We start from the raw sequence: 23,489 nt of genomic DNA on the forward strand, positions 1-23,489 counted from the left end.
CTTCCGAGGTCATCTGACTCCTCCCTCCCCTCCACCCCAAACTTGATTGTACTCCTATACATTCCAAGACTGTGGTTTGCCTATTTCTCATTGCTGGGGTCTCTCTCTGCTTAGGAGGCGGTACTGCAGTCCCTAGGAGTCTGCAGTATCCCACAAGAGGACTCTAACAAGAGGAGATACAACAACACATTACTGTATTTGGGTTCTAAACACCTCCTATCTGGAGAGCTGAAATAAAGCAGCTAGACATGTTTAATAACTCAACGATGTGCCAGGATCATGAAGGACCAAAAATGATGACGTGTAAAGAATGGTTAAAGTAACTGAAGATATTTAATCTAGAGAAGAAAAGACTTGGGAAACACATGATAGCTATTTTTAAATATTTAAAAGGGCAATCACAGGGAAGAATGACTAGATTTCCTAATAATCATGGTGAAATGTATAGAAGTATACTCTTTGACTTGATATAAAGGAAGATTTTTTTTAAAACATGACTGCCTAGGAGTGTTCGAGTAAGGTCAGACGACCAGTGATTGGGAATATTTCATAAGCGGGAGCAAGTAAGATCTGAGCCACTGTTCTACTGGTAGGGCGTTTGTGGTGTTCCTCAGTTAAAGAAGTACTATAAGCCGCTTCAATCCAATAAATTACTGTCACCCCTCATGGGCCTGTGTGTTGGTTACTTTGAAGAGGAAGTTGAGAAGGCAGTAATACTGGATCCTGGAATATAGTCAGACAGGAGCCTTCATACAGATACCCTTTCCAGTTCTCCAAACACCCACTCACGTGTGGTCTCAAAAACACCCAGTACCTTTACTCAGCTTTACCCACTTCACAATATGCTCAATATGAGCAATTTGACTCCCAAGCCTAGGTCAGGCCTGAGTGTTTCTCATGAGCCATAGTTTTAGGTGGAGGAGCCTTGAGAGTTTGTGGAGGGAGAGCCCCCCTGCCCGCAGGGGCCTGTGATGACAGAGTCTGTGGAAGGAGAGGTATCTAAGGAGTCCTGGCAAGGCAGGTCTAAAGGTCCAGGTCTGGCAGCGTCACTATCCAGGAAGACCCCAGTTCCTATGGCCCTGTGGTTGGGGGCCATTTGTTCCTGGCAGATTTCATTCCAAAGGTCCTGTGTGGACCACGACTAGGGACTGGGCAGAAGGCGATGGCTAGTTGGAGGGAAGCCGGGCCCTTTGATAGGGGAGGACGGCTGGAACATAGCAGTGAAGTGGGCTCGGCTTTCAAGCTGCATACGGTGGCCCAGTGGTGAGGTGAGTCCACGGACAAAATGGATCCGAACCAGCCCTGACTGTCCCCCAGATACCAGCCATCCATAGGAATCCAGGTTTGGGCTGAAGCGGACCTGTGCAGAGAACAGAAAACAAAAGAGAGATGCTCACAGTTGGTGCTTTAGGGTGAGTCGTAGCTGTAACAGGAGGAAAAAAAAAAAGGGCCACAATCTGAAAGGATAAGACCACGATGGGGTGAGAGAGGTAGAAATGAGGAATGTCTATCATGCTTTGCAGAATGAGGTCGCCAGAGCTGTTTTCCCTTCTCAGCTGTCTCTGTTATGTGTTCATTGCCCATTTCACTGATCATATGTCCAGAGTTGGGAGGAAACGAGAGTGAAGAAAGGTGGAGAAGATGAGACCAGGCTTTTACCTTGTGGATAGCCTCCAGCTGCAGCCTGTCCAGGCAGAGCTGCGAATGCCCCTCTCCTTCCTGCATGCGCAGCATTGGCTCTCTGTGGAGCAGATCGTGGAAGGAACCCTGGGGAGGGGAGTACAACAAGAGAGAGAAAGCCAGGGGCTTCTTAGTCTCGCATCTTTGGGCTACAACTCCTTAGAAAGCCCTACTATACCAGGACTAACATTTTCTACTTTTTCAAATGCCACACCCATTCTCTTGGCCTCAATTTACCAAATCTGTGTCTTGAAACAGCAAGTAGTGATGGCTGACAGTTTCAGCGTAAGTTCGAGCCTTGGGAGGGTTGGGGGCCTCCGATGAAGCAGAACGGTCTCGACCTTCAGGGCTGTCCTGATATGGCATCAGATCTGCTTTATATATAGGCTAGAAAGGAGACCCTGACATTAGGTTCCATAATACTGAAGACGGAATAAAAGTAAAAGAGAAAATTGATTTTGGGTAGGAGAGACTTAAAAGATGGAAGAAGGTAGTATGTTTGAACATATGCTCAGATGCACTAAGGTAGAGAAGATTGTGTACAACTCTGTGCTGAGATTTCCAGGGACCAGGCACCTGGGTGGCTGAGTCGGTTAAGCATCTGACTTCAGCTCAGGTCATGATCTCACGGCTTGTGAGTTCGAGCCCCACGTCAGGCTCTGTGCTGACAGCTCAGAGATTGGAGTCTGCTTCAGATTCTGTGTCTCTCCCTCCCCCTCCCCCTGCCTCTCAAAAATAAACATTAAAAAAGACTTCCAGAGACAATTTCAGGTCTGGGAGACCTCATACAAATTTGTACCCTATTGTTAATTTATAGTTCTAATTTAGGAGATCATGTGGATTAGGACCCAACAGATGGTGCTGCCATTAAATATTCATATACGTACGAATCTTCGCTCTACAGGTCGCTTGACATTTATTGGGTTCAGTGCCATGTCTGGCAATATAGCTGCAATGAGCTCCCCGGATATATCTCCCGCGGCTATTGTCCCAAGCCAGTCGGATCCTGAAAGACTCTAATAAGAAGAGACAGATGTCTTTCATTCATTCATTCACTCATTGTTTCAGTTCTGTGAACTGGTAACAACTGCACACAGTCTGAGGTGGGCATACACACACATACAAATGAGCTTATGCATAACCCTTATCCCTGATGATACAGTTACCATACATCTCTCTTTTTCTATCCAAAACTACTGCCTCTTCCTGACCACCAGCAGGTGAGTAAAGTAATCGTTTTCCTGTGTAATGAAGACGGGGGCTCACCCAGACAGTGCCTTTTCGAGGAGCAGTGAAATAGGCCTTGAAACCAAGGTAACCAGCATCAATATAATGAATTCCACAGAGTCCATAACTGTAAGAGGAAGAAAAAAACACTTTCCTTTTTCCAAGATTGGATTAATTTCCCTTCCCCAGTTCCTTCCAGAATGCAGACTACCTCAGTGTTTCCTTCAGTGCCCAACTCTGAACTCCCCTCTCCCCACAACAACCTGGCACACTTTGCACCCCAACCCTTAGGGCCTGTCCCAGAGCCCCTATGTGTATCCGGCCGTACGAGGCATAGCAGTTGTCCTGAGCCACAGTGACACCATTGTAGGGGAGCAGCCAGGCCAGCTCTGTACTCAAGAAGCGCTTGATAGAGTTTATGGGTTCATAAGGTCGTCGAAGGTCCCAGAATTTGATTTTGCGGTCACTTCCCGCAGAGACGAGGAAATGACTGTGGAAAGAGGGGAGAAAAGGGAGCAGATCAAATCTGAGCAAGGCTGGGAGCGTCAGCCTGCCCAGGCTTCACCTCCCACGCCACAGCTCTCCTGTCCCGTACCTGTTAGCTTTGCACCACTGAAGGGCACGCACAGCCTGGTCATGGGCTAGGAAACACTGGAAAGGGTAGAGTTTCAAGGAGCCGTCAGAGAGCCGTATCCGCTGCAGGGGTGAGCTGGTGGGAAGGTTCCAGAAAACCACCATGCCTGAGGTAGGGATAGAATGTGTAGGTAATAAAGGCAAGTTCTCCCTTCTTTGCTCTAATGTTTTCCTCTGGGTTCCTAGGACCTTTGCCTTTTACCCTCAGATGTGACCCCCTTATGAAAGGATATGTGGATCATGATGATCTAGGCAACATTCCCTCCGTGATATTTTAGCTCCAACTCTCATCAACAAAAAAATAATAGCTTAGTGTGGCACTTGCAGTTGAAAGCTGGACTGAATACACCCCGTAGCCTGGACTCCCTACTAAATAAAAGCAAAGGGCTTTTTAAAAGGCATAAACCCTCTAGGACAAGGGTTGACGAACTACAGCCCTTGGGCCAAATACAGCCTGCTGCCTGCTTTGGTAAATAAAGTCTGACTGGAACATGGTCACACCCATTCGTTTACCTCATGTATGGCTGCCTTCAGTTTTCAATGGCAGAGTTGAGCAGTTCCAACAATGGTCAAACAGCCCACAAGACATAAAATATTCACTATCTGGACCTTTAGAGAAATGTCTGCCAACTCTGCTCTAAGACAAAGAGAACAGGCAAGGAGCCAAAAGCAACAAGATGTGGAGAAACAGAAAACAAACGAAGAAATAGAAACGAACTCTGCTGACCCCAAAAGCTGCCCCTGACCGGGCTGGCGGAGGAGGAGGTAATCAAAAGTAGAACTCTGATAAAAAGAAAAGAAATTAAGGAACAGTAAGAATTTAATCAACAAAAGCTGGGGAAAATATTTGTAGCTAAAAACTCAGGAAACGTAGCACCTCTGAGCCTTTTTTGAAAAAGCTCATTGGCAGGGGCACCTGGGTGGCTCGGTTAAGCGTCCGGCTTCGGCTCAGGTCATGATCTCACGGTCCGTGAGTTCGAGCCCCGCGTCAGGCTCTGTGCTGACAGCTCAGAGCCCGGAGCCTGTTTTAGATTCTGTGTCTCCCTCTCTCTCTGCCCCTCCCCTGTTCATGCTCTGTCTCTCCCTGTCTCAAAAATAAATAAACGTTAAAAAAAAAAAAGAAAAAAAAAAAAGAAAAAGCTCATTGGCCGTGAACTCCAGCTGAGCCGTATCAGTAATTTGGCAACAACGGCAGCCTGAGGTGAACGGACGGTGGACACACATGATCATTTCAATACAGAATTAAGGTTAAATAACTGGGAATCAAGACAGCAAAACAGCATCAACAATGACAGCATGCAAATGATGAAAAATCACAGTACCAAAAGAAAACACTGAGAAGACTGAGAGGGCCAGGAAGAAGCGTGAGAGTGCTAATTTCCTGACCTCTGTAGGCTGAGGCTACTGATGAGGTCTGACCATGAAATTGTCACCTGATAACTCCAACTACTGGACTGCTCTTTATCATTCTTTCCCCCTCTTTTTAACCTTAAGAAGATCCGAAGGAATGGATGTCTCTGTGATGAAGGAACATTTATGGGAAGCTTAGCCCATCTTTCAGTTTCCAGTCTTTTTCTTTTATAAAATTAAAGTGTAATTAAATTTCATACATTTTCATTTAAAATAGCTTATAAAGGGGCGCCTGGCTGGCTCAGGGGGTAAAGTGTGCGACTCTTGCTCTCAGGGTTGTGAGTCTGAGCCCCACGCTGGGTGTGGAGATTACTTAAAAACAAAATCTTTAAAACAGCTTATATAGGGGGCGCCTGGGTGGCTCAGTCGGTTAAGCGTCCGGCTTCAGCTCAGGTCATTATCTCATGGTTCATGAGCTCAAGACCCACACTGGGATCTCTGCTGTCAGCATGGAGTCCACTTCAGATCCTGTCTCCCTCTCTCTGCCCCTCTGCCACTTGTGCTCTCTTTCTTTGTCTCTCAAATATAAAAAACATTAAAAAATATTTTTAAAATACATAGAATGATCCCACGGTCATAGAATTCTTTCTCTCGCCATCTGATCTTTTTATCTTTATATACGCATACAGAACTCCATGAAATGATGTTCACCGACTCTTAATTATGGTTTTTTGAAAAGAAGATTTCTAGTGACTTTCTTCTTCCTTCTTTGTTTTTTTTACATTGCTTGAACATAATGCCCAACACTGAACCAAAAAAGAAACAACCAAAAAACAACAAGCATATATAAACTTTAAATAGCAACATCCCCTTATGTTTTGTTTTGTTTTGTTACCATTATAGTAGCCAGCAGCCAGGTGGTGGTGGGGCCGGGTGGGCATCCAGGCCAGGCTAAGGCACTGACCACACTCAGAGGGGTCCGAAGCTTGCATAGACCCCACCTGAAGGGTCGCCACACATTGTACCTGCAGAGACAGAAGAGCCGGGCCTAGGGTTAGGAATACCTACCATTTGCCACAAAGGCTCAAATCAGTGTTTAATCCAGCAGGATGGGGGTTTTTCAGTGGCAGAAGGAGACTCACTGTGGAATCAGTAAGGGAGGCTCGAGAAGATGGAGCCTTGGCTAAGGTAGCAGATTCCTCACTCACCTTATAGATGGCAGGCTTCACTGCATCTGTGAGGGAAGAAGAGCGATGCTCTGAGAACAGAGGACTGAAGTCCTGATCTGCCTTGCTCTTACATCAGCACCCCTAATCTGACGATGACCTTCCCTTATGCTCATCTCTCCACCAGCACATTGATGAATCTACCTCTACCTGGCCCCATCCCCTTCCCCCACCCCCTTATAGTGAGCGTGTCCTTCCTCCTATCAGAATGACTAATTGCTCCACTCTGCTCTCTCCCTACTCTCTCACCTTTTCCAGAACTTTGCTCATCTGGTTATCTTTCGTTTCTCCTGAGCGATCTGCTTTCTCTCCCTAATGGATCATTCTCATAAGCATACGTAAACATGCACCATAGTCTCCTAACTCAATAAAACAAACACACAAACAAAACCTTTCCTTTACCCCTTATTCACCTCCAGCCACCACCCTCATCTATGTGTTCCTCTTCACGGCCAACCTACTTGAAAGAATCGTCTACGCATCTGTCTTCACTTCCTCACTGCCTATTCCCTCCTCAGCCCCCTCCTCCACCAAACCACCAAGTATGGCATTTCTCGGGGCTCAAAACTGGGTGCTCTCTTCTTTAAATACTCGGGACAGTTGAAAATCAAGTTTGACAAATAGGAGATGTCTTTCCCTAACCCCTTCCTCTTCTCGCTCATCTTCAGCTCTATATTCTCTCCCTCTCTTCCCAATGAAGAGAGGGTGTTTATGTGTACACGGAGAGGCAAGCGTTTATGTGAAGAAAGGAGAGGTGAGTACGGGACTGAGGGAAGGAGAAGAGTGTGGCAGAGGAGATCAGGGGAGATCACGCTCAGCACATAAGCTGTGGCAGCAGGAGGGGAGGGCCTGAGAACACACAGAAGGCAAGGGGGAGCAAGGGGGTGTGCTCAAAGAGCCCAGTGAGAAGACTGCAGGAGAGAGTACCCCTTTTGCAGACTGCTAAAGAGACAGGTGGAGAACAAAAGGTGTGAAGTCAGAGTGGGTAGGATGCCGAGTAAGGCTTGGTCCTAGAGGCTGGGCCAGGAGGGGCTTCAGGGGAGATGGACAGACCCTGCTGCAGCAGCACCACCCCCTCACCTGCTGCACTACTCACCTGGGGGCTGTTGAGCCAGCAGAGCCTCTGGATGGGGCAGACTGAACAGCAGCACCTTCCCATCTGAGCAGGCAAGAGCCAAGAGGCCCAATCGGGGCAGAAGAGGAGCCTAGAGGGGGAGACCAGATCTGTGCTGAGGCTTGCTGCCTTCAGAGCCTCTCAGAAAACTTTTGAGGTTTTGGCCCCTGGAAATGATATGGGGTTGCCGGGAAAACTCCATCCACCGCTCTCTGTCCCCTCTGAGAACTCGCAGGGCCTCTCTGTTCTGACTCTGAGTCCTAGAGCATCCCACAACCAACAGGGAGGTACCTTCCGAGGGGTGCCTGGAAGTTCCCATGCTCCACTGGGGCAGAACTTGAGGTCCCAGATGCAGCCATGGTCACAAGCAATCCCATAGACAAAGTGGGCCCTGTTGCCAGGACTGAGGAGAGAAAGCATATGGGGAGAATGGGTAGGGAGAAGGGGCCTAGGGCTGCCAGAGCCTGTGCTCTGCCCCATCTCAACCCAATCCAAGCGCCCCAGCACCCCTGCCCAGCCCCATCCTTCTCTCCTCCTCAACCACCCTCCCACAGCAGCATTCCAGCCCCACCTCACCAGCTTTCTTGCTGCAAGGTCCCGAGGCCCCAGAGTTGGAGCAGCCCGGGACCCGAATGAAGCTGGCTCAGTGCGTGTGTCTCATTCATGTCAGGGCTGGAGAAAAGGGCCACATACTGTGAAGCTGATGCCCCCTCTGGCACTGGGCACCAATCCAGAGCCCAGAGGGGTCCCCCTGTGAAGAAGGACACATCCCAGCGCTCTGGGTGTGCTGTGATCGAGCTAAATCTAGAGAAAAGTCAAACATGGGATGAAGAAAGGAATTAATAAAAGGTAATAAGGACTTCATTAGGTGAATGGATAAGCATCCAAACAATGGAATATTATATGGTACTAAAAATAAATGAGCTATCAAACAATGAAAAGGCATGGAGGAACCTTAAATGCATGTTTAAGTGAAAGAAACCCACCTGAAAAAGGCTACATGCTGTATGAACCCAACTATGTAGCATTTTGGAAAAGGCAAAACTATACAGTCAAAAGATCAGTGATAGCCAGGGATTAGAGGGGAGGATGAGTAGCTAGAACACATAGGATTTTTAGGGCAGCAAAACTACTCTGTATGATCCCATCATGACAGAGACATGTCATTATACATTTATCCAAACCCAAAGAATGTACACCACCAAGAGTGAACCCTGACGTACACTATGGACTTTGAGTGATGATGTGTCAATGTAGGCTCATTCATCGTAACAAATGTACCCTCTGGTGGGGGATGTTGATAATGGGGCAGCTGTGCATGTATGGGGGCAGGGGAGTATATGGGAGATCTCTGCACCTTCCTCTCAATTTTGAACCTAAAACTGCTCCATAAAATTAAGCCTTTAAAAAAAAAAAAAAAAAAAAGGTAATGAGGACAGAATGGGAGCTCCACCTGGAGCTGGTATGAACTAGCTTAAGCAAGGGCCAGAATATCAAGAACATTCTACAGGTGACAATAGTCCTTAGCCACCATCTGTATCTTCCTCCTTTCCTTCCAAAGCTTGTCTAGCTCTAGTTCACCTTCAAAGATGACAGGCTGTGCATTCTGGTTTACCACAGGGCTCTCCAGGGCCAGTGTGCCCAGGTCTATCTGAGTAGATGTGACCTTGTAAACGGGTTTGACCTTCCATCTCCGTAGCTGCCCTCAGTCTGGCCAGCAGTGATGAGCACTGCAAACTACCTGGGTTGACCAGGTCTAGCAAGGCCTCCCACCCTGGGACCAACTGGAACAGCATCAGGGGAAGAAGAGGGCCAATATGTCATCCCTTTCAACATTCATTTGTCCTGTTTCTATCTCCTAGAACCAGAAAGAGATGCAATCTTCACCTGTTTATTCGGTAGAGTGTGCCATCTTCAGGAAGTCCTTCACGCTGTACAGAGAACAGTGGAGACTTCTCCTGCTGGGGCAGGTAGGGCGCCGCCTCACTGGGGGCAGGCAAAGGAAAGAGCATGAATGTGTAAGACTTTCACCCACCCCAGGATTCCCTGTCCCTCTTCTGATCCCAGGAGTGTCACACCCTCCTCGGCTTCAGAATGTCTAACTTACAGTTCAGACAACAAGTGCCACTTCCAGGCTAACGGAATCCACTCTGCAAACTCCCAGTACGAGTGCTTCTGTTCTCGGCTGGAGGGACAGAAGCAGCGTTAGTGAAGGAGGAGAGAAATTCTTGGGCAGCTCTGTCCAGTAACCTGTGTGCAGTGATGGGAGGGATCTATTATGTGTGCTGTCCAACGGAAACATTAGCCGCTAGCTGTAAGTGGCTATTGAAATGTGGCCAGTGCAGTTGTGAAACTGGACTTTTAATTTCATTTTAATAAATTTGAAATTACATTTAAATGGCCACACACACAGCTAGTGGCTTATGTCAGACAGCACGGCTCTGGAGCTCTTGCCTTTAGAGCGGTACCTTTTAGTTATGAATGTCTTCAGTGTCCTGCCCTGTGAGTGCCTTCCCTCTTTCCCATGGCCCCACTTCTAGAAGGTCCTCTGCACGCCAACACCACCCCCGCATCCCCAGCCCCCTCCTCAAGCCTCACAGGTCCTTGGTGAGATGGAGGCACTTCCAAACTGGAGCCATGATGTGATTTGGTAAGCCATTGGGAGCCATTCCCCGGCAGTGTGGCTTCTGTTTCTGAGGATCAAATGGAAAAAAAAAACATAAGCGAGAGAACTTTACAGACTGGAGAAAGTCCCCGGAAGACAGCTTTCCCAGCTTTTACTTTTCTTGGTACTACCTCCTCTCTAGCCTCTGACCTGTCAGTGTCTTAAAAGATTGATGTTTCCACCATTACTAGGACTTCACCTTCTGCAAAACCTGTTATGTATTTTCTTATTTATTTTTTTGAAGTTTATTTATTTTGAGGGGGGGGGAGACAGCATGCACCAGTGTACACAAGGGAGGGGCACAGAGAGAGGGAGAGAGAGAAAATTCCAAGCAGGCTCTGTGCTATCAGCACGGAGCCCAACCCCACAAACCGTGAGATCGTGACTGGAGCCGAAATCAAGAATTGGGACACTCAACCAACTGAGCCAGCCAGGTTCCTGGAACCTGTTACGTATTTTCTGTTCACCTTCCTCAGCGTCTCCATGTCTTTTGGTTCAGAGGACTCACATTCGCTTCCTCAAACTCCTGCCCTATGGGATAGTGTCTCCTTGTTCCTTCCTGCCTCTCTAATATTCCTCTGCAGGCTCTCCCTCCTCTGACAGGTTTAGTTGATGATGGTATTTCCCTGAGTCCCTCTGTCTTCTCCTCAACCCTCCCTGCACACACTCCAGGTAATCTCACCCCGTGTCCATAGCTTTGACTTCCATCATTATGCCTGATTATCAAGTTTATATCTTAGAAAATGTAAGCTTTACTCAGTTTCAGCTTCTCTACAAATTCTAGACTTTTACAGTGATCCCAAGCCATATTACAGAGCGTAAAGCAAAAGGAAAAATCAGTAATACAGTTCCTGTCTTTATTTAAAACCTTGATATTTTTGTTCATCATAAATCTGTTGCATCAATTTTTATTTTTTATTTTTTTTTATTAAAAAAAATTTGTTTTAATGTTCTTATTTATTTCTGAGACAGAGCATGAGCAGGGGAGGGGGAGAGAGAGAGGGAAACACAGAATCCGAAGCAGGCTCCAGGGTCTGAGCTGTCAGCACAGAGCCCGACGAGGGGCTTGAACTCACAGACTGTGAGATCATGACCTGAGCTGAAGTCGGACGCTTAACCAACTGAGCCACCCAGGCACCCCTCAATTTTTATTTTTTAAAATGTTGCATCAAAATATTTTTCTTGATTACTGAGGGTTTGGGACTCCCTTAAATGTTGCACTTGAGACAAGGCAGGCACTGATCCCACATACATGACTGGCTACCAGACATCTCTAGTAGGATGGCCCATGGCCCACAGGCCAATTCAGCATGTCAGAAAGTGAGTTCATCATGGGGGGTTATATGTAAATATGAATCACAATTCCACTCCTGAAATCATTATTATACTATATGTTAACTAACTTGGATTTAAATAAAATTTAAAAATTAAGGGATGCCTGGGTGGCTCAGTTGGTTGGGCATCCAACTTTTGGTTTTGGCTCAGGTCATGATCTCACAGTTCATGGGTTCAAGCCCCATGTTGGGCTCTGTGCTGGCAGTGTGGAGCCTGCTTAGGATTCTGTCTCTCTCCTCTCTCATTGCCCCTCCCCCAACTCGCGCTCGCTCTTTCTCTCTCTCTCTTAAAATAAATTTTGAAAACTTAAAAAAATAAATTTCAAAAGAAAAGGAAGTGAGCTCATCGCCTCACTGCTCCCCCACCCCCCTCCTCCTCTGTCCTGAAGTCCAGCACAAGAAAGCACCATCTAAGTTAGAAACTCCTACTCCTTCCTTTCCTGTGACTGCCAAGTGCTGTTAACTGTCTCAAACGTCTCTTGCATCCGTCCCCCACCTTCGCTTGCTTCATGGCTTGATTCAGACGCTCCCTATTACTACCTGGATACCCGAAGCTGTCTTCTAATTGTCCACTGCTGACTGACCTATTGTCCTAACTAATTATATTTCTACTTAAAAACCTTTGTTGTGGGGCGCCTGGGTGGCGCAGTCGGTTAAGCGTCCGACTTCAGCCAGGTCACGATCTCGCGGTCCGTGAGTTCGAGCCCCGCGTCAGGCTCTGGGCTGATGGCTCGGAGCCTGGAGCCTGTTTCCGATTCTGTGTCTCCCTCTCTCTCTGCCCCTCCCCCGTTCATGCTCTGTCTCTCTCTGTCCCAAATAAATAAATAAATAAATAATGTTGAAAAAAAAATTTAAAAAAAAAAAAAAAAAAAAACCTTTGTTGTATAGAGTTTCTGTGTGTCATGATGAAAACGTTTGGGAAATGGGTGGTGGTGATGGCTGCACAACACCAAGGACACGCTAACACCACTCAATCGTACATTTTTAAATGGCAAATTTTATGTGGTATATTTTACCACAATTCAACAAACGTACAAACACCTGTGTTGGCTCCCTCCAGTGGTCGTCCGGCCATCCTCCCGAGTTTGATCCCAGCGCTCTCCCCTAGACCCTCCGAGGTCCCGCTGGGCACTTCTGCACCCTTGGGAACTTGCTGAGAGCTCTCAATAGCCCTGCCTGCTCTAGTGTCCTGTCCCAGGAATTTCTGGGAAAAACAATCCCTCTGGCAAACTGCCACTCACCTCTCAAGACCTAGCCCAACCGTCACTTCTCTGGGAAGCCTGAGTAGTTCACTACCTTCCTCTACACGCCCAAAGCACTGTGTTCAGTCCCGGTGAAGCACCTATCACACTGTGGACTTAGGCAGAATGCTGTTGCAGTCACATGTGTTTCCTAGTGCAGGGTAGATGCTCGGTATCTGAATGAGTAATCTCCTGTACTTACACCCGCAGCCCCCCTGCGCCCCACCTGTTTTTGAGGGTGTCCCTTTCTTCCTTCACCTATTTTAGCCATCAGTTACTAGGCACCCTGCAGACCCCCTAATAATCCTCCTATTTCCCTACTTTCTTATTCATTCAGTTACCCCGGAAGTGGATCCTCGTGGGGTGCTCCGAGGCACCGCAGGCTCGGGGTCAGATGAGATCTCGCTTGGAGCCTCGCTTTCATTTCCATCTTCAGCCTCAACCTGGAGAACAAAGTCTTCATCCCGTGCAGTGTTATTCTCTTCTTCTCCACCTTGACAGGCTGCCTGTGGCTGGCTTTTATTTGGTTGGGCAGGGCTGCTCACTTTGGGGCTCTCGGGACGGGGCACTGGAGCAGGCAGGGTTGTTGAGAGCTCTTCAGCCAGTTCCTGAAGGTACAGAAGTGCCCTGTGGCACAGAGCAGAGTCAGAGCCATACTCACAGACACTTAACTGAGAGCCCCTTTTCCAGATACTTAGCTGATTCTTATCTCACTGGATCCTCCCAAGGACCCCTGCAAAGCAGCTATTAATTTTCCCTTCCCCTTTGATAAAGACCCAGAGATCCAGGGAAGTTATGGACTTGGCCAAGATAAGACTCAGATCATGTTTGTGGAATGTGAACCCAGATCTGCCAACTCTAAGTCCAAAAGCACTTTCACTCTACCACAGAGATCAGTAAGAGCCAAGGGAAGAATGGAAGGACACAGAGAGACTGATATATACTGGGCGGTAAAATCGCAACGAAGACCTGGAGGAAACTGAAAAAGGTGACAGGATACAAGGCACAAAAAGCAACCTCCTAGACAGACAAACTTAGCAACAGGTAAAAGTTGCTGCGGTAAGAGCTAGAAGATGGCTCAAGTCCCCAGAACCCAGACATTACCCCTGCTTACCTGACGCCTCACCACAGCCTCTCAGCTCTCCAACATCTGTCCCACCCTGATTCCCTTCACCCCGACCCCCCCTCCACCGAGCTGCGCCCCACAATCCTTACACTTGGGCAGCCCTTCGGCGGGGTCGTTCCCCAGGAGGGGTCTCAAAGTCCTCAGGGGGCCTCTTTGGAGGTGGAGACTCTGGCTGATCTAGGTCTTTGGACAACTTCAGCAGTAGCAGCTCTGCCTTGGACCTTCGACCTCGTTTCTTAGGCATGGGGGCAGATAGAGGGCTGGATTGATCTAAGAGACCAGGAACCAGAGGGGCTGACGGAGGATTAGGTTGTTGGGGCCTTTTGGGGCCTTTCCGTGTCCTACCACCTCTCTTCCGGCCAGGCTTTGAGGCCCTAGGTTTTGAGACCTTTGACATCTCTGAAGAAAGATCTGTAGAGAAGAATATGGGTCTGTGAGACGGGACCAGAGCTCAAATCTCTTTGGCAGAGATTATACCATACCCAGGTTGGTAAGATCCTGTGAGCTCACCCTGCTCTCTGTCATCTGAAGCTAAACATGGGGAGATTAAAAGATTAAAGGACAAGGTACATACCTTGCTGTTCAAGTCTGGAGAAGCTTTCTTGTTCTGGAGGGAGCCTGCTCTCATCAAGAGAATCCTCAAATCCAGGCAAAGGTGGAGGTAAAGACATCTCTATGGAAGCCTCAGCACTGGTTATTTCTGAAGAGGCCGTGACATCAAACTGGTTTAGCACCTCTTGTCCAGGAGAGTCTACCACAGTCATGTTCCTCACGGGGCCGGCCTCCCCCAGGGCAACACAGCCGACCCCGCAGGTATCCATCAGCACCCCCTAAAATGGCTGTCCCTGCACAGAGACATATACGTGAGGAGAAGGCAAAAGCTATTTGCACTGGCTCAGATTTTTCTACTTTCCTGTCTTTTCTCTTCCCATCCCACCCACTGTCTCCCACTTCCCCGGGGGAACTATTTAACAATAATTACTAAACATCTTCTGTGTTAGGCACTATTCTAGGAATTGGGAGTATGACAATAAGCAAGACAGCTAAGGGCCCTGCTCTCATGGAACCTACACACTAGTGGACCTGGCAATGAACGGATAATAAGAAAGTTACCATTTATTTATTAAATGCTTACTATGCGCCAAGCACTATATTGCTTAGCCAATTTAAAGCTCTTACATTTTCTTGTAAGGATAATGCAGTGAATGAACAATTATCCAACTCCTTTCCCTAAAGCCCAATGAAATAAATCACCCCTTTCCCCTCAAAAAATTGAAAGAAAGAAAGAAAGAAAGAAAGAAAGAAAGAAAGAAAGAAATCACCTGTTATGAATCCAGGGAAGGGCCACAACTTCCTAAAACAGACTATAAAGAATAGTTGCCAAATACATAAAATTTAGACCACATTGAAGGAGGATGCCCAGAGCTAATCCATGTTTGTGAATACTAGTTAAGGAACAAATTTATTTTATAAGTAAGAGTTATCTAGTGGCCTGCCATCAATCTTTCACCTGAATAGGGGAGGCAGATAGCTATGAGACAATTAAGGAACATCCTACTATATTAAGAGACCTTTCCCACATTGAAGAATGGGCTAAAGGTGCTCCTGGCTGGCTCAGTAGGTAAGAGCATGTGACTCTTGCTCTCAGGGGTTGTGAGTTTGAGCCCTATGTTGGGTGTAGAGATTACTTAAGAATAAAATCTTAAAAAAAAAAAAAAAAGAATGAACTAAATAATTGTCACAAATCTTCATTTTTTTCAAACTCAGAAAATCAATTGTGTCACCATGGACCAAAGTAAACTGACAGAGATAAACAAAGCATTGACCACCAAACCAAAAAGCTGAGCAACACAGAACTCTGCAAGGGCCCAGTTTTTGGTTAGAATAACATACCTTTTTATGACAAAAAGGGAGAAATACCTCAAATCCCAGGAGGAACCCCCCCCCCCCCATAGGTCTGTACATGCCTTAAGAATAAATAATTCATTGGCCTCAGCTGAAAAGTGTGTTAATACAAAGACCATAGGAAATATACAAATTAAACTTCCCAATTGTCTCTCTTAAAGAAGCTACAGTCTAAACATATTAGAAATATGTTAGAAATAGCCAATCCTCTAACTCAGGTGCTAAGGAACACTGTGCTAAAGACATAGTGTTATATCGCCAACATAAATAGAGGTCAATGAGAATCCATCTACCCTGTTCTTTAGTAAATAGCAAGCCCTGAGAGAACTACTCCATTCAAAGTTAGTAATAAAAAGGATCCACATGAAATCTATGCATAGATACTACGGAAAGAATCAAAAGGACACAAACAAATGAAAAAAGATGGAAAGTATCCTTTCAAAGAAAGCCTCCAGAAAACAGAAGAAAATTTGCAACAAAAAATGTCTGTATAATACTTAAAAAAAAAAAAAAAGATACCGTGGAATCCAAGAAGAGATAAAAGAAGACAATGGGGAGGTGGAGACTGAGCAGTCATAAGGAAAGAAACTGAGTAAAATGGATAAGATCATCATGAAATGAAATGAAAACCAGGGGAGAAGCAAAATGTTGAAAACTGTACTGCTATAAAGAGGTAAAAGTGATTAGTGAGATGATATAGATGAAAAAGAGGATGGAGGGAGTCAACACATGAATAACTGATGTTCCTAAACAAGAGAGAAGGAAAGGCGAACAGAAGTATTAAAAAAAGAAAGAAAGAAAAGAAAAGAAAAGAAAAGAAAAGAGGAAAAAAACCACTTAACAGAAGAAAATTTCCTGAAATAAAAAATAGAATACTTTCCTGAAATAAATGAAGACCCTGGTCTATCAATCAGAAGAGCTTAAGGTGTAAAAGGCAAGTAAAAGTCAATAAAGAATCATCAAGACCAAGAAATACTTGAGTGAAGATACTAAATTTCTCCCACAAAGAGAAAAGTAAACATCAGGTCAGCCTCAGAGTTCTCGGAAACATTTGATGCCAGCAGATCAAGAAACACAAAGAGGGTCAAGAGAATTCTTTACTTAACTGAGACATCATTCACATAAAGGCAACAGGATGGTATTCTCAATATGCAAGTCTCTAGGAATTATAGTTTTTAAAAAATCAACTTGAAGACCTACTCCAGCCAATGAAAGACAAATCAATACAAAGAACTTTCTAAGGTTTTTAAATTTTTATTTAAGTTTATTTATTTGAGAGAGAGAACACAAGTGGGGGAGAACGGCAGAGAGGGACAGAGAATCGCAAGCAGGTTCCATGCTTAGAGGCAGGGCTCAATTTCACCAACCGTGAGATCATGACCTGAGCCGAAATCAAGAGTCAAATGCTTAACCAACTGAGCTACCCAACACAACAAGTTTCTCATGGAGAAGCTGTGGTATAAAGATTGCAGTAAGCATTTAACCCAGTGACACATTGAGTTTAAACAACTGTGGTAACTACCACTATAAAACAGACTCTAATTTAAAATTTTGAAAGGCCCTGCAATGTAAAAATAAGAATTTTCTGACTGTAGTAGACTAAGACAAAGAAGTATCCTGCTTTTGCTGCTAAGATCGGTAACTGGAGAAGTAAAGGGCTATTAATACCATTTAGATATTTAACAGAACTAAAGGCAGTATACTCTGTTGCTTCCAAAATACCCAGCAGACCACAGAAACCAGAAAAAAAATTGTTTTAAAGGCTGTACAATAAGAGATTGAAAATAAAAGAAACACAAAAAAGAAAAGAAAAAAAAAACCTACAAAGAAGATAAAGATACGTATAACAATGACCAAAAATCAATCCATTCATTTAAAAAAAAAAAAAAAGAATAAAGATTTGGATTGATTTTAAAAAGTCAAACTATATGCTTTGAAGGAGTGTCTAACACAGGGCCACCTGAGTGGCTCAGTCAGTTAAGCATTCAACTCTTGATTTCAGCTCAGGTCATGTTCTTGCAGTTTGTGAGTTCCAGACCCGCACTGGGGTCTGCGCTGACAGTGCGAAGACTGCTTGGGATTCTCTCTCTCTCCTTTCTCTCTGTCCCTCCCCCACTTGCTCTCTCTCTCTCTCTCTCTCTCAAAATAAATAAATAAACTTAACAAAAAAAAGATGTCTAATACAAAGGAACTCAAAGAGCTGTAAGTCAAAAGATACATTAAAATATATAGGGTAAATGTAAGCACAAAGAAAATAGAGGAGTTTTGGTAATAGCAGAGTTGAGTTCAGGGGGAAAGTATCAAATGAGACAAAGAGGGAATACTTTGTCATAAAACTTCAAATTATATAAAAGATAAATGTCATGAACTGTTAGACGTCAAATGACAGCATCAAAATAAAGCAAAATCTTCAGGAAATACAAGAACTACTTCTTTTAACCATTGACAGATCAAGTAGATAAGGACAGGAAGACATGAATAAAATGATTATTTGACCTCTCTATCGGTCCTGCTTCAGCTGCACAAGACAGAATCCTCTCTAGCCAGTTCAGCTAAAAGGAATTTATTATAGGGTATTACATGGTTCACACCAGTGGTTCCTAAATTGTGGTGGTCGAGGCAGCATCAACATCACTTGGAAATTTGTTAGAGTGCAGATTTCCAGTCCTATCCCAGACCTATTGAATCAGAAACTCTGGGATGGGGCCAGCACTTTGCGTCTTCACAAAGCCCTTCAGATTACGAGGAGGCACCCACAAATCACGAAGCTCCTGCCACAGCTGATGGCTCCATGAATTGCCTCTGCAATGATCAGAAAGTGACCTAACTGAACAGGAAAGACCCTTCTCTGGCTCCCAGATCCAGAATCATACCACTGCCACAATCTGAACCAATAATATGTATTGCCTCCTGGCCTGGCTCTCTCCTCTCTAAACTGAAGTTCAAATTCGAGTTCTTCAAGAGCACATTTAATTGGCAAGACCTAAATCATATTCAAAATCTTGGATGGAAAAAAATTCCAGGAAGTGAAATTTCTAGCTTTCCAGGCTCTCAGTGGAGGTTTTTCCTTCTCTCATGTCCCACCTACCCCATAGTAGAAAGTGGGATCAGCGTCTTGTCAATTCGTCTCCAATGCCACTTCTAGACCAAGAGTTCTCCCTGTCTTGTAAAAACTGTTCTTGAAGCTCAGAACATTCGGCTAAACCATTGCTACTCACTTGCTGTCACACACTGGACCTTGGCATCACACAAAACCTTTTAACCTCCAAAATCACAAAGACATCCCACTATCTGATCACAACCTCCCATCTTTATAGCCAGACTGCTCAACTACAATCTATATCTATTCTCCAACCATATCAAGTCACTATCTATTGATCTCTCCAATTTCTCCCTGTGTTGGCCACATCCTATCTAGCTTAGATTCCTTTATTTGAATCAGATTCTTGTTGATATTGTGAAGTTCCTTTCTTATCTTTTTGCTCTGCAAAATTGGCAAAATTTAAGCCCTGGATGAACCAACCATCCTTCTTTTCCATGTGTGCATCTAAGGTGCCGAGTGCTACCACTTACACATTCTCTCTAGTCAGCCCCCACATTACCTCTCCCCCAATATCTGATGCCCTGGTTCTCAGCAGGTATTTTGCCTCTGATTCCCAAAACAAAACCCAGAAAGTCACTATGTGGGAAATACTTCATTGTCTGGTCAAGAAGCCTACTCTCTCCATCTGAACCCTTTACCTACTTTCTAAGCCCAACCTTCCACCTGTGTTCTAGTTCCATCACCCTACCTCCTAGGGACACTGGAATTGTTTATCCTTTTCCTTTCCATTGGCTATTGTCCAATTGGTTGCTTCCTTCCTTCATTTATTTATAAAGATTTTATTTTTAAGTAATCTCTACACCCAACATGGGGCTCAAACTCACAACCCTGAAAACAAGAGTCGCATGCCCCACTGAAACAGCCAGGTGCCTCCCCAACTGCATTTAAATGTCTGTAATTACTGGGATGCCTGGGTGGCTCAGTTAGTTAAGTGTCTGACTTTGGCTCAAGTCCTGATCTCACAGTTCGTGAGTTTGAGCCCCACATTGGGCTCTGTGCTGACAGCTCAGAGCCTGGAGACTGTTTCCGATTCTGAGTCTCCCTCTCTCTCTGTCCCTACCCCACTTGCCCATGTGAACTCTCTCTCTCAAAAATAAACATTAAAAAAAGTAATGTCAAATAATTCTCATCTTAACACACATACAACTACCCTTTAACCCATATTCCTCCTCCCTCTCACAGTCAAACTTTTCAAGAGTTCTCTGCACGTGATGTTTTAATTACCCTGCTTCATTCTGACTAGGATTTTGCCTTCCAACTCATCACTGAAGCTAAAGCCTCCAATAACTGCTGTGTCAACTAATTCAGTGGACACTTCTGTTTCCTTTAACTTGATCTCTTAGCAGCACTGATGCTATTGATCACTCCTTTCTTGAAACATTGTCTTTTCTTGAGAAGCAATTCAAGTGCAATAAAGTTTCAGATCTTTACAAAATTTCCTCAGTCTTTTAGAGTTGTCTCACCCACACCCATACGCTTCTTTGTTTCTTTGCAAATGTACCTCTTTTGCCTTTCCCAAGGGATCAACTTAGTTTCCTTTCTTTTCTGAGTTGTCTTTATAATACTTTTAGTTGAAGTAGAATACTTGTAAATATGTGTAGAATATAAAGAATAACAATAAAGCACCTGTTTATCTGCCACATTACAACTTAGTTTTAATAGAAACAGTAATTCTTTCATACTCAAAATCTTTAAAATTTAAACATATATCACAATTATATAAATATAATGACAAATTAACTGACATAAAAAATGTTGAGGACCATCACAATGACTCTTGGCAAGCATTCAACTCCACCAGTGAGAACAGTGACCAGGCCTATAGGAGAAAAGCCTATAGGCTTCAGGTATGCAGTGTGCCATGAACATCAGTTTGTATGCTTTACAGAGGAAATGGGGAATGTCAGTTAACACAGAGAGCTAGTTAAATAGGTATCAGTTAAGAGAACTTCTATGTATGTCTTAAAGAATTTCCACATCAGTGCACAAATACATATCTCATTCTTCTTAGTTACTATCCAGTGTTCCATAGAATTATAGTTCATTCGGATATTCCCCATTTGATGCACAACTGAATCACAACACTATTACAGACAATACTGCAATAAATATCTAAGTACAGATCTCTTCGTTAATGAGAAATTATTTTCCAGAATAATGATATGAAGTGGAATTATTGTACTGGATTAAAGGATATACACATTTCAAAATTTAATAGATACTGCAAACAGCTCACCAAAACAAAAGTCAATCTGTAATCCCACTAACCATATATCAGTACCCATTTTGCCACACCCTTGCCAATCTGATGGATGAAAGAATTCTTCCCTATTGTATTTATTTGCATTGTCCTGATAATGATTGAGGTTAGCAACTTCTTTTTATATATTGGACATCTATTTTTTTTTTTATGAATTGCCTGTACTTATAATTTGCCCATATTTCTATAGTACAAAGCAATCTTTTCCTTATTGATCTGTGGAATTATTTATGTTGCAAATACTTTGTCTCTACTTTTTAAAAAAACTTCGTTTAGGGGCACCTGGGTGGCTCAGTTGGTGGAGCGTGAAAATCTTGATCTCAGGGGTGTGAGTTCAAGCCCCACACTGGATGTGAAGCCTACTTAAAATAAAATAAAAAAAATAAAAATAAAATATATTTTTAAAATGTTTATTTATTTTTGAGAGAGACAGAGAGAGCACGAGAGGTGGCAGGTTGGAGACACAGAGACATAGAATCCAAAACAGGTTCCAGGCTCTGAGCTGCCAGCACAGAGCCCGACGTGGGCTCAAACCCACGAACCCTTAAACGCCCCGACCTGGGGCGAAGTCGGACGCTTAACCAACTGAGCCACCCAGGTGCCCCATAAAATATTTTTTTAAAAACCTTTGTTTATAACGTTTCTTGCTAAACTGAAATTATAATTACTGAGTTAATTTTTTTCCTTTACGACTTTTCCTTTATGACTTGTTTGTGTCTTAAAAAGGCATCTCCTACCCCACTGATATAAACATACCCTATTTTATGTTCTTCTAATACTTTTTCTAGTTTTGAATCTTAAATGTAGCTCTTTAGTCCGTGTGGTATTTTCTTATGATAATAAGAAGTATGGGTATTCACTTACTCCATATGTATCTTCCCTGAAAGTTTCATAAGGATCTTGCCTGATTCACTACTGAATCCAGAACCTGGTACATGGTAAGTGCAATAATTAAACTTTGTTGATTGAATGACCACCTTCTCAAGGTGCAAAAATCCCTTCAAGAATTCATTTCTCTAGAAGGCAGCAGCAGGGTATGGTGGTTAATTTCCATTTATGATTTTATAATACAAATTCTAGACATAAGTAAAGTAAGGGATGTTTAATAAATTTTGCTAGAGTTTATAAAAGTTTACATTTGCACCTCAACTTGTTTGGAATGCTGCTTCAAGGCTGCCAGGATTTCCCTAATCAAGGAAAATGATTAGTTAACACAGTTCCTCAACTATAGAATTACTTTAAACACACTGTTTGGTCTAATACCAAAGTGTTCCTATGGTACAGCTGGTGGTATATGCAAGATTATTTTAAATGATACAAAAATGAGTTTTATTTTGATTGTGTTTTTAACTTGTATAAAAAACTCTAGTCCATGAAACCCATGGTTTCATCTTTCTTGCTTAGATTCAGACTAAAGCACTTAAATTTTAAAAATAAGCCAATTTTTAAAAACTACTAAGAAAACAATACATTTGATAAGAAGGGATGGCAAAAAGTAACCAAGGCACAGGAATGGCTGAAGTGTGTGTAACGATATGCCACTAGGGCGAAGAGGCTTCGCCAAACACTACACCTCTCTAACAAAGTGAGTTACTAGGGTGGGGCTGAAGTCGCCACCTCTGCCTTCGCCAGCAGTCAGGCAACTTGCTGCGGGATAAAAGGACTAGGAGGGAAACATAACTGGCCCTTGGCTGCGCCAATGGGGTTGCAGCGCGCGGGGCACAACCCCGGGGTTAAAAGAGCCTCATCGAGGAAAATGAGACACAGCCAAATGAGAATGACCCGCTACCACTCTAGGGGTGACCGTCTGCCCTTCCTCAGTCATGGGCGTGAAGGCAGCTTCCATCCCTAGCCTGGGCTGGGGGCGAGCCCTGAGTTTTCTGAGGCCGAGGGCTACTGTAGGTTTGCTGAGTCCGAGGAATGCAATGTTAGCAACGACGCGGCCAGAGCACAGGATGCCGTGTTACCCGCACCGCGTCGAGAAAGAAGGCAAGAGCCATGGTTAGCAGGGATAAGGGATGTCCGGTTGCACTACAGGGAAGGAGGTGGGGAGCGTGATGGTTTCTGCAGCAGCGCGGGGGCTGGAAATCGCGATGCTGTGCAGAGGGAAGAGAGGAGCCGGGAGCTGGTTCCCATTATCTTAGTGCTATGGGAAAAGGAGGAGGAGGAGGAATCGTGGGGCCCCCGCACACCCCGCTGCGGTACACTCACCCTCACCAAAGTCCTTCCGGAAGTCCAAGTTCGAAGATGGCGCCGCCTGTCTGGTCGCGGTTTTATGACGAAATCTGGTAGCTACTCTTTATTGTTCCCCCCCCTCCCCCTCCCCCCGCCTCCGCCCCTCCGGCCGCCAGTGCACAAGGTAAACACGTGAGTTTGGTGGGGACTTTGTGCCCGAAGACGTTTTCTCAGACTATGTATTCCACAATGCAGTGCGGCGAGAGTCCCGCGCCCTTTCGGAGCGGTTGAAGCTCCTGGGCTTTAGCCGCGCAGGGGACGCTGCGTGGCCTTCTGGGAATTGCAGTGTCAAGAAAGGAAGATTGACGCCTGCGCGGTGATGGTCGTCGCGCCCCGCGGATTCCCAAGGGGCCCGTACTAGAGCCTCGAGTGTGCGGTGCGCCCAGGCCT

At 44.8% G+C, this 23,489-nt stretch overlaps 1 protein-coding gene across 1 annotated transcript; it reads right to left on the bottom strand.

Moving 5' to 3' along the window:
* Positions 1-314: 314 nt before the first annotated feature.
* Positions 315-23,200, bottom strand: GTF3C2 (general transcription factor IIIC subunit 2). Its single transcript, XM_058682865.1, has 19 exons — positions 23,076-23,200; positions 14,171-14,441; positions 13,686-14,007; positions 12,812-13,097; positions 9,829-9,923; positions 9,338-9,415; positions 9,118-9,216; positions 7,807-8,034; positions 7,522-7,633; positions 7,213-7,321; positions 6,099-6,124; positions 5,786-5,915; positions 3,503-3,647; positions 3,236-3,397; positions 2,947-3,034; positions 2,568-2,696; positions 1,918-2,067; positions 1,660-1,767; positions 315-1,360 (listed from the first exon to the last, which is right to left on the bottom strand). The coding sequence occupies exons 2-19, from the start codon at positions 14,415-14,417 to the stop codon at positions 1,142-1,144; spliced, it is 2,733 nt and encodes a 910-aa protein (XP_058538848.1). The 5' UTR covers positions 14,418-14,441; positions 23,076-23,200; the 3' UTR covers positions 315-1,141.
* Positions 23,201-23,489: the final 289 nt, after the last annotated feature.

This window comes from Neofelis nebulosa, chromosome 9, assembly GCF_028018385.1.
Source record: "Neofelis nebulosa isolate mNeoNeb1 chromosome 9, mNeoNeb1.pri, whole genome shotgun sequence".
NCBI lineage: Eukaryota > Metazoa > Chordata > Mammalia > Carnivora > Felidae > Neofelis > Neofelis nebulosa.

Coding starts and splice junctions, on each gene's coding strand:
- GTF3C2 (XM_058682865.1), bottom strand. CDS start 14,417: ATGGATACCTGCGGGGTCGGCTGTGTTGCCCTGGGGGAGGCCGGCCCC. Junction 3,035..3,235: donor CAGGACAACTGCTATGCCTC/GTACGGCCGGAT, acceptor TTCCTCTTACAG/TTATGGACTCTGTGGAATTC. Junction 2,697..2,946: donor CTCGAAAAGGCACTGTCTGG/GTGAGCCCCCGT, acceptor TCTTCTTATTAG/AGTCTTTCAGGATCCGACTG.